The 14823-nt window shown below is 34.8% G+C and overlaps 1 protein-coding gene across 7 annotated transcripts in view; it reads left to right on the top strand.

The window, feature by feature from the left end:
• FRA10AC1 (fragile site, folic acid type, rare, fra(10)(q23.3) or fra(10)(q24.2) candidate 1) overlaps nt 1–14823 on the top strand; it is a 44354-nt gene that overhangs the window by 17964 nt on the left and 11567 nt on the right. For all 7 annotated transcript variants that reach the window (XM_021072007.1, XM_005671290.3, XM_005671293.3 and 4 more), the window contains 5 exons: nt 4505–4550; nt 6538–6651; nt 8044–8086; nt 10256–10362; nt 14784–14822. In XM_021072007.1, coding sequence (XP_020927666.1) covers nt 4505–4550; nt 6538–6651; nt 8044–8086; nt 10256–10362; nt 14784–14822 — 349 coding nt within the window. The remainder of the gene's footprint in view (nt 1–4504; nt 4551–6537; nt 6652–8043; nt 8087–10255; nt 10363–14783; nt 14823) is intronic.

The following is a 14823-nucleotide window of genomic DNA, read 5'->3' as shown; positions in this document are numbered from 1 at the left end:
TCATGTAGATTTTGAATGGTTGTGTTTCCATTGTCATTTGTTCCAAGGTATTTCCCTTTTGATTTCCTTGCTGACCCATTGGTTTTTTAGTAGCCTGAAGTTTAGTCTCTGTGAAGTCAGTTTTTTTCTCATTTCTTTTCCTGTGGTTGATTTCTGGTTTCATGCCATTGTGGTCAGAGAAGCTGCTTAAAATAATTTCTGTTCTCTTTAATTTGTTGAGGTGAGTTTTGTGCCCCCATATGTATTCAATCCTTGAGAATGTTCCTTGTGCACTTGCAAAGAATGTATATTCTAGGGTTTGTATGTAATGTCCTGAAAATATTAAGTCTAACTGTTCTATTGTGTAATTTAGGGTCTCTGTTGTCTTTTGGTTTTCTGTCTAGAGGATCTGTCCATTGATGTGAGTGGGCTGTTAAAATCTCCCACTATTGTTGCATTCCCATCAGTTTCTCCTTCAGTGTCTGTTAGTATTTGTTGTATATATTTGGGTGCTTCTATATTAGGGACATATATATTGATGAGTGTATTGATGAGTATAATATCGTCTTCTTGAATTCATCCTTTTATCATTAAATAGTGTCCTTTGTCTTCCTTTATGGGCTTCATTTTAAAATCTGTTTTGTCTGATAGGAGGTATTGCAAGTTCCACTTTCCTGTCTTTTCCATTTGTGTGAAATAATCTTTTTCCATCCCCTCATGTATCCTTTGCCCTAAGGTGAGTCTCTTTCTGTAGGCAGCATATTGTAGGCTCGTGTTTTTTTATTCAGTCTGCCACTCTATGTCTTTTGATTGGAGCATTCAGTCCATTGACATTTAAGGTAATTATTGATAAATGTGTACTTATTGCCATTTAAAACCCTGTTTTCCAGTTGATTCTATGTTTCTCTTTAGTTCCTTTCTTTTTTTGGCTGGATGATTTCATTTTATTTTATGCTTGTGTCATCTTTTTAGTTTTTGTGAATGTGTTTGGTTTTGATTTGTGCTTGCCCTCTTTTTCAAGTATGGTAATCCCTTTCTATATCTGCTTTCTTTAGCCTGATAGTCATATAGGCTCAAACACATTCTGAAAAAAAAGGGCTTAGATTTTCTTGTTTTCCTTAACCACATTTTATGATTTTGATATCCTTTATTTACATCTTTATGTTTATCCTTTTGCTGTTCCTTGTGTTTATTGTCACTTTTACAAGTAATTTTTTTTCTTTGATATCTGTATACTCGCTTATTTAAGCAATTGCTTTCCAATTGGGATTTCTTCCGTCCCATATCTTCTTACTTCTTTCCTTTCAGTATTTTAGAATGGGTTTAATCTTGCTGTATTCTTTTAGTTTTTGTTTGTTGGAGAAGTTCTTTATTTCTCCTTCTGTTTTAAATGATAACCTTGCTGGGTGGAGTATTCTAGGCTGCAGATTTTTCCCTTTAGAACCTTGAATATATCTTGCCACTCATGTCTGGCCTGTAGTGTTTCTGTAGAAAAGTCAGCTGATAGCCTTATGGGGATTCCCTTATAATTAACTCTTTTTCTCTTGCTGCCGTTAGAGTCCTCTCCTTATTTTTAACTTTTGCCATTTTTATTATAATAATGTTTTGGTGTGGGTCTGTTTGGGTTCAACTTGTTTGGGGCCCTCTGTGCTTCCTCTATCTTGATATCAGTTTCCTTTAGATTTAGAGAGTTTTCAGCCATAATTCTTCAAATGTATTTTCAACCCCCTTTATCTTCTCCTACTGATATCCCTATTATGTATAGATTGGTCCATATTATATTATGCCATAGATCTCTTATATTCCTTTTGTGTTTTTTTCATTTGGTTTTTTGTCTGCTGTTCTCATTGGATGATTTCCATTATTGTCTTCCAAGTCACTTATTCGTTCCTCTGCATTATTCATTCGGCTCTTCAGTGTCTTTAACTCAACTTGTGTCTCTGCCAATGAATTTTCTGATTTTTTTTGTCTCCTCCTTATATTTGCTAGTTCCTTTCTAAAGCAGTCTGCATTACTGTTCATATCTGCTTTTAATTCCTTCTGAATTTTTACTATCTCCTTTTTAAACTTGGTGTCTGTTAGACTGTAGAGGTCTGTCTCATTCTTTGTTTCTTTGGGGATTCTCCTGTTCTTTTAAGTGGGAATGGTTCCTGAGCGTCTTCATTTTGCTTATATTTTTCTTCTTCTGTGGGTTTAGGGAAAACACCTGCTGTGGTTTTGGAGGGCTGTTTATATGCAAGAGAGCTCCCCTGGGTCCTTTGTAAGGGCTTACTTTTTTTTTTTTTTTTTTTTTTGGCATGAGGGCTGCTTCTGGTTTGGATGCTTGCTGTCTCTTTCCTCAGTGTGTACAGGCTGTTATCCCCTTAATAGGGGATGTGCTGGTGTATGGCTGTGTGTGCTTCCAGAGAGATGGAGGCAATGGGCAGGGGCTATAGCAAGGCTAGTAACTTGTGATGGAACATGATGGAGGATAAGGTGAGAAAAAGAATGTATATATTTATATAACTGGGTCACTTTGCTGTATAGCAGAAATTGTCAGAACATTTTATTTTATTTATTTATTTATTTATTTTGTCTTTTTGCTATTTCTTTGGGCCGCTCCCACAGCACATGGAGGTTCCCAGGCTAGGGGTTGAATCGGAGCTGTAGCTACTGGCCTACACCAGAGCCACAGCAATTCGGGATCCGAGCCACGTCTGCAACCTACACCACAGCTCACGGCAACACTGGATCGTTAACCCACTGAGCAAGGGCAGGGACCGAACCCGCAACCTCATGGTTCCTAGTCGGATTCGTTAACCACTACGCCACAACGGGAACTCCAGAAATGTTCTCATGGGTTTTTGTTGTTGTTGTTGTTGTTGTTTGTCTTTTTGCCATTTCTGGGGCCGCTCCTGCGGCATATGGAGGTTCCCAGGCTAGGGGTTGAATCGGAGCTGTAACCGCCAGCCTACACCAGAGCCATAGCAACGCGGGATCTGAGCCGAGTCTGCAACCTACACCACAGCTCATGGCAACACCGGATTGTTAACCCACTGAGCAAGGGCAGGTATCGAACCCACAACCTCATGGTTCCTAGTCAGATTCATTAACCACTGCACCACGACAGGAACTCCATATCAGAACATTTTAAATCAATGATAATAAAAAATATGTTAACATACAAATAAAGAAATGGTTGTGGTTGTGTTCCAGTAAAACCTTGTTTATAAAATAATCATCAGGCCTGTGCACCATTGTTTGCTAACCCCTGGTGTGTACTATGTACTGGGTACTATTTTAGGTACTTTATATGTATTATCCTGTTTAAACCTCTTAACTCAAGAAGTAGGAAATCGTATTATCTCCACTTGAGGAAATCGAGGCACAGATAGATTAAATAACTTCTCCAATATTAGACAGCTTTCAAATGGTGGAGACAGATGTAAAGCCAAACAGTCAAACTCCAAAGACTGCACTCTCCTGCCTTGTAGTATACTGCCTCTTCACTATACCATAACTTCTTTTATTCTTTTCTGTCAGCATTGTAGAACAGGATATATTTTTTATTAATTTACGTATCTTGCACCTGGTACCTATAACATCTAGTAGAAAGTTTAAAAGTAAAGAAGATTGTTCCTTAACAGAGAAGGTGGTGATTGTTCAGATTTTTAAGTACCTGAAATCCTACAAATATTATTAAAAGCGGGATCTAGCTGTTCGCCACTCTAAAGCCTATAAAGAGACAGGGTTGTTACAAAGGAAAGTTTATTTTAGAGACTGGTAAATAGGGGTGGGGACAAGGGGGCTTTGTGTCCAAAGGCCAGTTCCCTCCACTGACAATGAGTGGGCAAGAGCTTTTATAGATGGAAGGCTGGGGCTACATGCACAAACTGTACAGTAGCTCTGACAGTCATCTTGAAATTGGTCATGTGGTGGCACATGGAGTTATGGATCCTTTGTTGCCACAGCTGCGCTTTAAGTTGCAACTGTGGTATGGGTTCAGTCCTTGGCTCAGAAACTTCCATATGCTGTGGGTACAGCCATAAAATGAAAAATAATTAATTAAAAAGAATTGTAGCCTATGTCATGGCTACAGTGTGGTTTTCATGTAGTTAATTTCTTCCACCTAGTGGAGGTTTCAGTATCTACAAGACAGTTCACAGGATATAGCTTAGAATATTATCTATAGCCCTTGAGGGGGAACTAAAAGTCCTTGACTTTGCTTAATGACTAAACTATCATTATTTGTCTGTTTGACTGTTTCCCCTTGCTTCTGCATTTTCTCACTTCTCTAATTAAACTTATTCTTTGACTAAAGTTTTTCTACAGATAAAAGGCAGGAGGAGAACATGGAGGGGAAGGGCCATAGGGTCCTGCTCTGTTTCATAAGGACAGAAAAAGCTATCGTGATGGGAATTAGTTTTACTTTTTAGGTTAGTAAGTGTCATTATGTCAGTTGCTAGCTCCATGTTAAGATTTATGTACAGTTTAAATAATGTCTGATTTTACTCTGGCATAAACATAACTTTTTTTTCCTCATCAGTTTGGATTTAGGTGGCGAGTAGAAAGAGAAGTAATTTCAGGAAAAGGTAACTTTTTTTTATTAGTTTTACTTTTTAATAGTGTAAGGTTATTATGTTATTGAAATGAAGTCATTGGGTAAAATTATTCCTAATGTAAATAATACAGTATTATCTACAAAATACAGACTAAAATTAGAGAAATTGTATTAATGATACATTGCTTGTAACAAAGGTCAAAATGGAATGCTTTTGTGATGTTTACCATCAGAATTTTTGCTTTTAGAACGTTCAATTGAAGATAAGTAGAAAATTTTTAGAGTTAAAGATTTCATAGAAAGGAAACTACAATGGATGGGTGAATACTTGAGGTTTCCTTTTTATTTTTGGAATAATGAATTGGTATTACTCCAGTTAAATCCACATTTTGCAAGTAGAAATTAAATATTACTTTGAACCTAATAGAATTTTTAGACAGGTTAGTTCTTATTTAAGGGAGTCACTGAGTTTGAGCCCCAGTACTTAGACTTATAGCAAAAGACCAAGCATTTGGTAGACAGTCAATAAATGCTTTTTCTATGCATTGTAATCTGTTTATAAAATATCTCAGAAAATTTAATATCACCATGCTATTTATGCTATAAAACTTTGTATTGTTAATCGCATTTTTAAGTGTTAATGCTTCTAAAAATTACATAGTATTAAGAAAATAATTGTAAACTAATAACTTAAAACTTTTTAAATGATTAAACATTCATGCCATCACTGTGGCTCATACACATCTTCTGTATTTTGGATATCTTTGTCCATTGTAAAATTGGGTATGTAATTTAAAAATTAAAGAGTAGGATTTTTTTTAAAAATAAAGGATCAGCCCTGAAGATATTCTAGAGGAGAAGGAAAGAGAATAAAGTTATTTTTACCTTGTCTTAGGATTATATTTTAGTTTGTGTTTTTACCTAAAACAGTGAGAAATGTTGGAATGTCTATCACAATTTAAATTTTTTTTACTTTTGTTGAATGTGATTTCAAATGATAGTATGTAATACTGCCTTTAAAAAAATTGATGACATTCTCTAAATTAATGTAGTTGAAGAAAGAAGTCGAGAAGGGGAGACGCTATTTGTCATGATTTTTGAAGTTATAATTTTGTTGCTGTTTTAATAGTAGAGCCATTGCTGAACATGTACAGATTTAATGAAGTATTCTTTGGAATGAGTAAAAAAATGCCAATTTAGAAAAATTGTTAGCCTTTAGACTGATAATTTTCAAAACTCATTTTGATAATTTCTTTTTTATGAAAAGTTCACATTTGTTCCTCTTGGTGCAGATGGTAATACAAATAAGTTTGATCTTATCTTTTCTGTCAAAGTTAATAATTGATGAGTAGTTTCTTTTTCTTCCTTTCGGATCATCAATACTAGTGCTTTTTTGCAAAAGGTTTTAGTATATAGTGGATACATGGTAATGTTACACGGATTTTAGTGTCAGGCCATTCTAAAGTTTAGAGCATTGGATTTGATCACGTATTCTAGTTACATCTCAAAATTCTAGCATTTTAAAATGTGCTTTAAATGCCATTTTATGCTGGTATTTAAATGCCATTATGTTAATACTTTAAAATATCAATTTTAATTTTTTATTAAAAATTAAAGATTCAACCAGGTATAAGTGCATGTATTTTGAAGTATATATTTATTCTTTTAGCAGATTAGTGAGTACACTTTTTTAGTACTCCCATTTTCCAAAGTGTACGATTCCCTAATACAGAGTTACTAGAACTCTGTATCAAAATATAAACAGCCAACCTGTCTATCAAGTAAGAATTCTGGGATTGATTTTTTTTTTTAAACAATTCAGTCAGCAGTTTGATTTGATTGCTGAACATGCTATAAATATTTTCAGTTTTTTAATGTTGACTTTATAGAACTAAAAATTTATGTATATATGTTATGTGTGTATGTTAATAGTAAACTTTAGAGATAATACCAGATTGCATAGATAAATATTTTCACCAACTATCCTAGCTAATATTCTTTTTTTTTTTTATTTGTAGGCCAGTTTTGCTGTGGAAATAAATGTTGTGACAAAAAAGAAGGCTTAAAGAGTTGGGAAGTTAATTTTGGTTATATTGAGCATGGTGAAAAGAGAAATGCTCTTGTTAAATTAAGTAAGTTGACTTTAGATGGGATGGAATCGATTTCTTCAAAGTTTATCTAGTAATTTATTCCTTAAAGTATATAGGCTAATTTAAGATTTAATTTAAACAATTTATCTTCCTGGAAGTGTACTTTTTTTTCTCAGAACTTCCTAAAATTGCAAAGAACTTTGATCCTAAAACTTTTTTATTCTCTGAATTACAGTAATATTTAGGGGAACAGTTCCAATGCCAAATGTAAACCAGTAATTTGTGAAGACCTCTTTCCATTAACTTGAGAATGTCATCAAAGCAGAATGAGATGCAGAGTATCATAAGAGAATGTAATATCTCACATTAGCTGATAGCCATATCGTTATGGTGTGGATAATAAATATACTCTGTGTCAGTAAGGAAAAACATTTTAGGGGAAATTGTTCTTGATATAAGTCTTAAAGGCTTAGTGTTATAATTCCGAATAAAGCCATTTCTCTTAATATACATGCTTTTAGAATCTGTTGCTCATTGTTTTATTTTCTCTTAGCTAGTCTTTTGTGTCAGCTTCTCTGCATCATGTTAACACCTTCTCTGGTTCCTAATAAATGAGCTCTTAGAGCTTTCTGCCTACTCGAGGTAGAAGTCAAGGATTTCCCCATATGCTACTTAAGACACACCAATGAGAACTGGTTTCTGAGTAACTCTCGCAAGTGCTTATGAGGAAAAGTCAACTGGTGTGAACTGAGATTAAAGCAAAAAGGAAGTCACAGTTGTGGAACTTTTTTAAAAGCTCTTTTCCTTTTGAAAACTAGAGTACTTCACAAAGAAAAACTATATCCACATTATTGTTATTAGGTATCTTGAATGTGAGATACACATTAATGTGTCTGTGAAATAGTTTCTTGTAGAATAAACTGACAGCACCTTTTTCTTTTTCCTTTTTTGTCTTTTTAGGGCCATACCTACAACATATGGAAATTCCCAGGCTAGGGCTCCTCGAATCAGAGCTGTAGCTGCCAGCCTGTGCCACAGCCACAGCAACTCCAGATCGGAGCCATGTCTGCAACCCACACTGTAGCTCATGGCAAAGCTGCATCCTTATCCCACTGAGTGAGGCCAGGGATCCAACCAGCATCCGCATGGATACTAGTCAGGTTCATTATCACTGAGCCACAACGGGAACTCCGACAGCACCATTTTTAAAAGTAATATCATAATTTCAGTTCCTCGAGCATTCTAGTATAATTTTTATTATATACACATAATTTTTTTGAGGTGGAAAGAATCAAATTGTTTTCTACAGATTGTTTCCCTTCTTAAAGGAATGTAAGGGAAAATGACAATTTATGATGTTAAAAGTAGAATAGAAGTGCAGTTATTCAAATTTACCAATTCAGTGGTATTACCCTTTTTTTTTTTTTTTTTTAGGATTATGCCAAGAATGTTCCTTTAAATTAAATTTTCATCACAGGTAATATCTTTAAAAAAGCTGTTGTTAATTTTAGTTGTCTTGGATGTAGTCTCTTACCTGAGCTGTATGTCTGAAATAGACTTGAGGGGTTCCCACTGCGGTGCAGTAGGATTGGCAGTGTCTTGGGAGTGCTGGGACATAGGTTTGATCCCCGGCCCAGCACAGCAGGCTAAGGATCCAGTGTTGGCCCAGCTTTGGCGTAAATCACAACTGCAGCTTGAATCTGATCCCTGGCCCAGAACTCTGTATGCTACAGGGCTGCCAAAAAAGAAAAAAAAAAAAAAAAAAAAGACTAGACTTGAGTGGTTGATGGCTCAATTAATTAATTGTATATAAAATCCAGCATTACCATATGACTACATAAACCACAGAACTGGAAGTTCACTATGCATAACTCTAGCCAAGCATTTTTAAATGTGAAGACCTGTGGAGGAGGGTAGATAAGATGCTAGACTTAATTTTTTTAATTTTAAATGATTTTTATTTTTTCCATTATAGCTGGTTTACAGTGTTCATTCTGTTTTCTACTGTACAGCAAGGTGACCCAGTCACACATACATATATACATTCTTTTTCTCACATTGGATGGTAGAATTTTTAGTTTGGAGTCAGTGTCAGATACCACAATATTCTTAGAAACTATATTGTAAAGCAGGTTTTCATAAAGTGATTTCCTGTGTCTCATTTAAACAATGTTTAATTGGAATTTGTCATTCCTAAAGGATTATACCTCTACACTCATTTCACATGTTAAAATAAGGCTCCTGTTGGGTGAGCTAGAGTGTGTCTGCCACATTGAGTAGGGGAGGGTATCAGCGTTCTGCAATGTACAGTATGTGTAAGGTCATGGGGCCTTAAAATCAGATGCCCGTGAATTCCTCTCAGCTAGTCCACTTACTAGTCATTTTCTTGGGCAGTCTCTGTAAGGCTCAATTTTATTATCTCTAAAAATGAGGATACTAAAGTTATTGTGGGGATTAAATGAAAATGCATATCATGTGCTTGACACAGTGCCTAGCTTCTGCTAAGTCAAGCATAATGAAGTCCCTGGCATTGAAGATGTTCAGACAAAATCTCTATGATCTGGCATGATTGTGGTGATTAAGTTTCATGTCCTGAATAATGCTTGAAAGTCTAGCAATAAGATTCTGCAGCTTTATAAAATATGTATTTTAGTATATTAATTTAAAAGCAGTTATTTTGTAAATTGCCTTATCTAGTATTTTAGCTATTAAAAATAAACAGCAATTTTTAAATTCTTAAAATTAGCAGAATTTTTTAGATTATTTGAATAGCCTTTATTCTCCCTCTCCTCCATGATACTGAAAGATATCAGAGATGTTTTTTTGACCTTGAGTTTCAAGCTTCATTTCAAAATTGAAATTATTCTTATGAGAGGCAAAAAATGGTTATTGTCTTAAATAGTATTATAGTATTTGGTGTAAGTATCTCATCAAACCTTATATCAAGTTTTCTTGAAAGTAATCCTCTCTGTTGTCTCTTCATCCTCTTTCCCAGTTTCAGCGTTATCACTTTTTCCTGTGCAGTGTTTCTTTTCTTAACCAGTTAAAGTCAATTGCTTCCCAGTTGTTTACTGACAGCCTTGTAAACCTTGCCTAAATGAGATAAAGCTACAGTAGTAAGAGGATAAGTGGTCGAAAGTAGACATATGAGTCAACAGTAAGCCCTTCCATTCTCCTTCCGTTATACCCTTTACTGTATTTCTTTAGTCTTAAGAATTTTCTATTTACTGGTGGTTTAGAACTAGTGCATTGGTTTCTTGTGTTTTTTTTTTTTTCAAAGTGGTGGTAGATATGAATTATGTGGAGGAAAATCAGATTTGTTTTTGTAGATTGTTTTAAATGGCTAAATGATAAGACTATAAAGAGGAAATGAGTAAAACTGATTTACATTTACTAAGGTTTGTATATAGAACTTAGGAAGAAATAATTCTTTGTCTCAGAGTGTTCAGTCATCATAATGTTAAAGAATTGTCTTAATTAACATACAACCTAAAATATTTACAGATTAACTTGAGTTCCTTATTTTGTAAATTATAATTTTAAAAATACATTTTAACTATTTTGATTTTTTCTGCCTATTGATTCTCATTTTTTATGAAGGTCAGATGAAAAAGTTAATTTTAATTTTGTGTCGTTCAACATAAAGGAGAAAAGAAGTCAAGTCAAAAAAAAGAAAGGATAAAACCAAAAAAGATTGTGGAGAGTCATCACATAAAAAATCCAGATTATCTTCTGTGGAAGAGAAGGATAAAGGTAAAAAGGAATTGTAAAAATTAAAATATAATATTTAAATATAAAATATTAAAATATAATATTCACTCATATTTCTGAACAGGTATAATCTGCCATATGTCTGAAATGTTGAATTTAATTAGTCAATGCGTTTAGAATTCTCTTCTATAGTAGTTGAAAGGAAACAGGTTGGAGAATTTAGATATAAATTTATAGTAATTTAAAAGGGCTTCAAGAATAATGTTGGTTTTGGTTAATTTTTAGCAGATAGTATTAATATTGTGATAGCATTCTAATTCCTGGCTTTGTCACTTATAGGCTTGTTACCTTGAGGAAGTCGCTGAATTTTATATCACTGATTTCAGTTTCATGGTCTGTGTGATTTTCTCACTAGTTTAGGAGCTTCTTGAAATGAGAGAGATGACACATATGTGTCCTCAGAACCTAACATGGTGCTGTGTACATATAATTAGTAAATTGTTAAATTCGAATCCAGGTCAACTGCTTCTTTCCAAGTAGTCCTTAAGCTATATAAAATAGTCATGATAATTATATCTAGCTCTTAGGATTTTTCCAAAGTTGAAATGAGATAATTTGTGTAAGCACTTTGTGTAACACATGGCACATAGCCATTATGAAGGTTACTGCTGGTGGCTTTTTCAGTCCATAATAAAGTAGAGTCAAACTGACTATAATTAGAGTGAATTAGACTTAAATTAGGTGGGTAGTGGATTTAATTAGTTTCTGGACAGTGTGAACATAGTACTTGGACAGGAGAGGGCTCCCTTGCTCTAGCTATGAAGATCATTAGATCTGTTGTATTCCTGCATGCAGTTTTTTCTTTTAACAATGTCATGGTATATTCAAGCATATAATATTGCCAGGTTTTAGACCTGGTAGACTTGATAGGTGGTGAGAGTTAAAATACTGATATTCTGTTGCTTATTAAGAAGTGGTATTTGAAACAAATTTTTTTTTGTCCTAAATCATCTACAAAATAAATTTTAATAAATGTGAGGATCTCATTTGAATTTTTAAACATATTTATTTTTCCTTAAATGCCAATAAAACATTTAATATGTCATATTTGAGGACTTTTTAGTATTCACTAGTATGTAATGTATTTATATCACAGTATGATACCATGTTTAGTCATTGCATATTCCAAATTAAAGAACTAGTCCCTACTTTGTAAAAGTTAATTCAGTACCTTCAAAATAAATAATGATGTAGCTGGATACTCAGGATTAGGGATGGGATTGCATCATTCAAATTATAATATATATGCGTGTGATCTTCCTTATAGATATTTTTCGTTTAGGATTTTATATTTCAGTAGATGACACCTCTGTCAACCTAAAAATTAATATCAGAAATCTGCAAATTATCCTTGATGCCTTCTTTTTTCTCATTTAAAATCCTATTAGTTTTACCCGCAGGGTATATATTTCTCAGGTGCTCTCTACTCTAGTTCAGACTACCATGTTTTCTCATCTAGGCTTCTGCTGTATTATTCTTACTGGTTCCACCACTGTCTTGTCATCCCACTTGCCTCCCCTTAGTCCATTCTGCATCTCACAGTGATTTCTTGCTCTTAGGATATAGGCAATATCTGGACAAAGCATGAAGGCACTATATTATCAAGCATATAAGTCTTGTTTCTCACTACTCTCTACCTCACTTTCACACTCCACCCATCTAGCCTTTCAGCTTCTAGAAAATGCCAAACTTATTTACATTTAAGGACCATGATGCTGTTTCTTTCTCACTAAAATCCCCCAGTCCTATCTTAACTTACCCTTCAGGTCTAAGCTTAAATATCACTTTCTTAGGAATTCTTTCCTGACCATGAATCTAAATTAGGAATCCCATTTATAATGCTGTCACAGCCCTGGAACTTCTGCTTCATTACACATGTGACAATTACAGAAAAGCCCAAGGAGGGTAGGGATCCTTTCAGCTGTGTTCATTGCTATATACCCAGCACCCCACCAGCACTTGTTAGGCATAAATAACAAAGAATAAGAAAATGAAAGACTTTGAAGATTGTTTCAAAGCAGACAACTTCAAAGATAGAGAGCTAAAGCAAAGTGGAATTGAGACATCTATTTCTTATTTACTCTTTATTCAGAGCACCTTTGATAGCAGAAAGTACAGGATATGGGTGGTTGTTTTTGTTTTTTCAGCTTCTTTTGTATAAAGCAGAAAATGACACCATTTTAGCAAACTCGTAGGAAGACCATGTCGACTTCTTTAATATCTTCTTATCTGGGATCATCTGGAACGAGGCTGATCTTGATGTGATACTTTCTTGCCAGGCCACCTTTGTTCCGCCCAAATTTGAAGGATAATTATTGAATGCTTAATATCTCAGCTGTTAACATTCCTCAAAACAATCTACTTTGTTGATTTTCATCCTGTCTTTTTAGGCTCTCTTTTGCCTCAGTCTTATCCTTAGGTATTGGAATTGTTCAGGGCTCTAATAGAACTTCTTATTTCTCTTTGCTTCCCCTGTGTGATCCCATCTATTACCGTAGCCTCAGGTTATCATCATACAAAATGTTAAATCAGTGGGTGGATGAATAGATAATTGGATGGCTAGATGGCCGAATGAATGAACAGAGAGCAAAATGTAAGATCAATAGCTTGTTTTTGAGGACCAGTTTCTGCTTTGGCAGGTATGAATACAACATGCTCCTGGGTAAATTGTCTTGGCAGAAAGTTCAAGATCTTACCCCTCCATCCTCTACCCCATCCTCAAATTCAGTTCCTTGAGTAGGCCTTTTCCTGACACCTCTCACCCCACTCCTCTCAGCTAGATTAGGTCCCTGTTACACATTCTGATAGCACCCTCCACTCTGCTTTAGAAATACATATCACTCTTTGGAATAACGTGTTTATTTTCTGTTAAGGGACTATGTGTCTTACTTAATTCTTTATCTCCAATTTCTAAGCACAGTGTTTGTTCCACATAGCAGGCATTCAATAAATATTAGGTGATTTAGTGAACCAGTTTCTCAACATCAGAAATCAGCCCAAGAATCATGATTGAAGAGATATTCTATGGTTTTGCCTTTCAAAATATGGTCCCCTGTATTGTCATCACCTGGGAGCTTGTTAGACATGCCTCATCTTAGACCTTTCCAGGTCTCCTGCATTATAGTTGCTCTTTAAGTTCCCAGGGTGATTCATATGCACAGTGAGGTTTGAAATGTGCTCTTTATCATGTACTTGTTCTGCTTTTGCTTCAGCATCTCCAGGGAACAGGAAACCACTATCCAAAATATTCCTTTATATTTCAGATAGTCATAATTGCTAGCAGGTTTAATGTTTAGCCTAAACCTATAACTTTCCCTTTGGTGCCAATTATGTCCTTAGGCCTCCAGAGTAAACCTAATCTCTCTTTTTAACCTATAGACACTTGGAAGTAGATGTCATGTTCCTCAGATGACAAAAAAGAATATATTTTGAAAGTTTAGCTATGTTTTTATTTGCCCTCTGAAGACTAGGATATAAGTAGGAGTAAAGAAACAATGACGTGAAGCAGTTGCTGCAGTCCAGGCCTTGACTTTCTTTGGAATCTTTACCCTGTAGTTCTCACACCTGAAGAATCTGGCCTAAAAGGGGCCATATATGCGACAACTTTGGCTTATGTGACTTATCCAGGGAGGTTGGAGGAATTGTTACTCTTCATCTGTTATCAGTGTTTTGATTTAGCAGCCTTCAGAAATATTTTCTCTGAGGTCTGAGTCTGCATAATGATGATTTTGGGGGTGGGAGGCGAGGGGCACACCCATGATATGTGGAATTTCCCAGGCCAGGGATCCAACCCAAGCCACAGCAGTAACAATGCTAGATACTTAACCTGCTGAGCCACCAGGGAACTCCCTAATGATGATTTTGTAGGAATTACTTTAGTAGATCTTCAGTACTTTTTCCATTTCCCTTACTGGGTAACCATTGTAGAACCGAAAATGTTTGTTTTATGAAATCATTTTTTGTGTCATTTTCAGTTACGAATTGCCACCTGTGTATGATCTTTGAAAAAGTATTAAGAAAAACAAGTATTTATTTGTAAACTGCCTTCAGATGTTGAACATTTGGAGATAAAATATTGGTCATATTGCAGCTAATCTATGAGGGGTTTTTTTTCCCTAGCAAAGTGAGTGTTTTATTTTTTAATAGGTATTTGTTATTTTTTAATTTTTGCTAGGTATTCCAGACTGTATAAGAGCATAATATATACCTATCTCAAAGAACGTAACATTTTAATTAGGGAGATAAATCTAAGGAACATGAAAATTTGGAAAATAGTGAAGTGCTTTTCTGTTAGTAACTATATAGTGAACTTGACTTATTAGGAAGAATTCTGATTATAGCTATAGCTGTTCTATAGCTGTAAGATGATTCTTAACAATGCTGTGTTTTTTTTTTTCTTCCAGCACATTCATCCTCAGTGAAATCAGAAAATTCGATCAACAG

This window comes from Sus scrofa, chromosome 14 (assembly GCF_000003025.6).
Source record: "Sus scrofa isolate TJ Tabasco breed Duroc chromosome 14, Sscrofa11.1, whole genome shotgun sequence".
NCBI classification, from domain to species: Eukaryota; Metazoa; Chordata; class Mammalia; order Artiodactyla; family Suidae; genus Sus; species Sus scrofa.
This window is presented reverse-complemented; position numbering and strand designations above follow the sequence as displayed.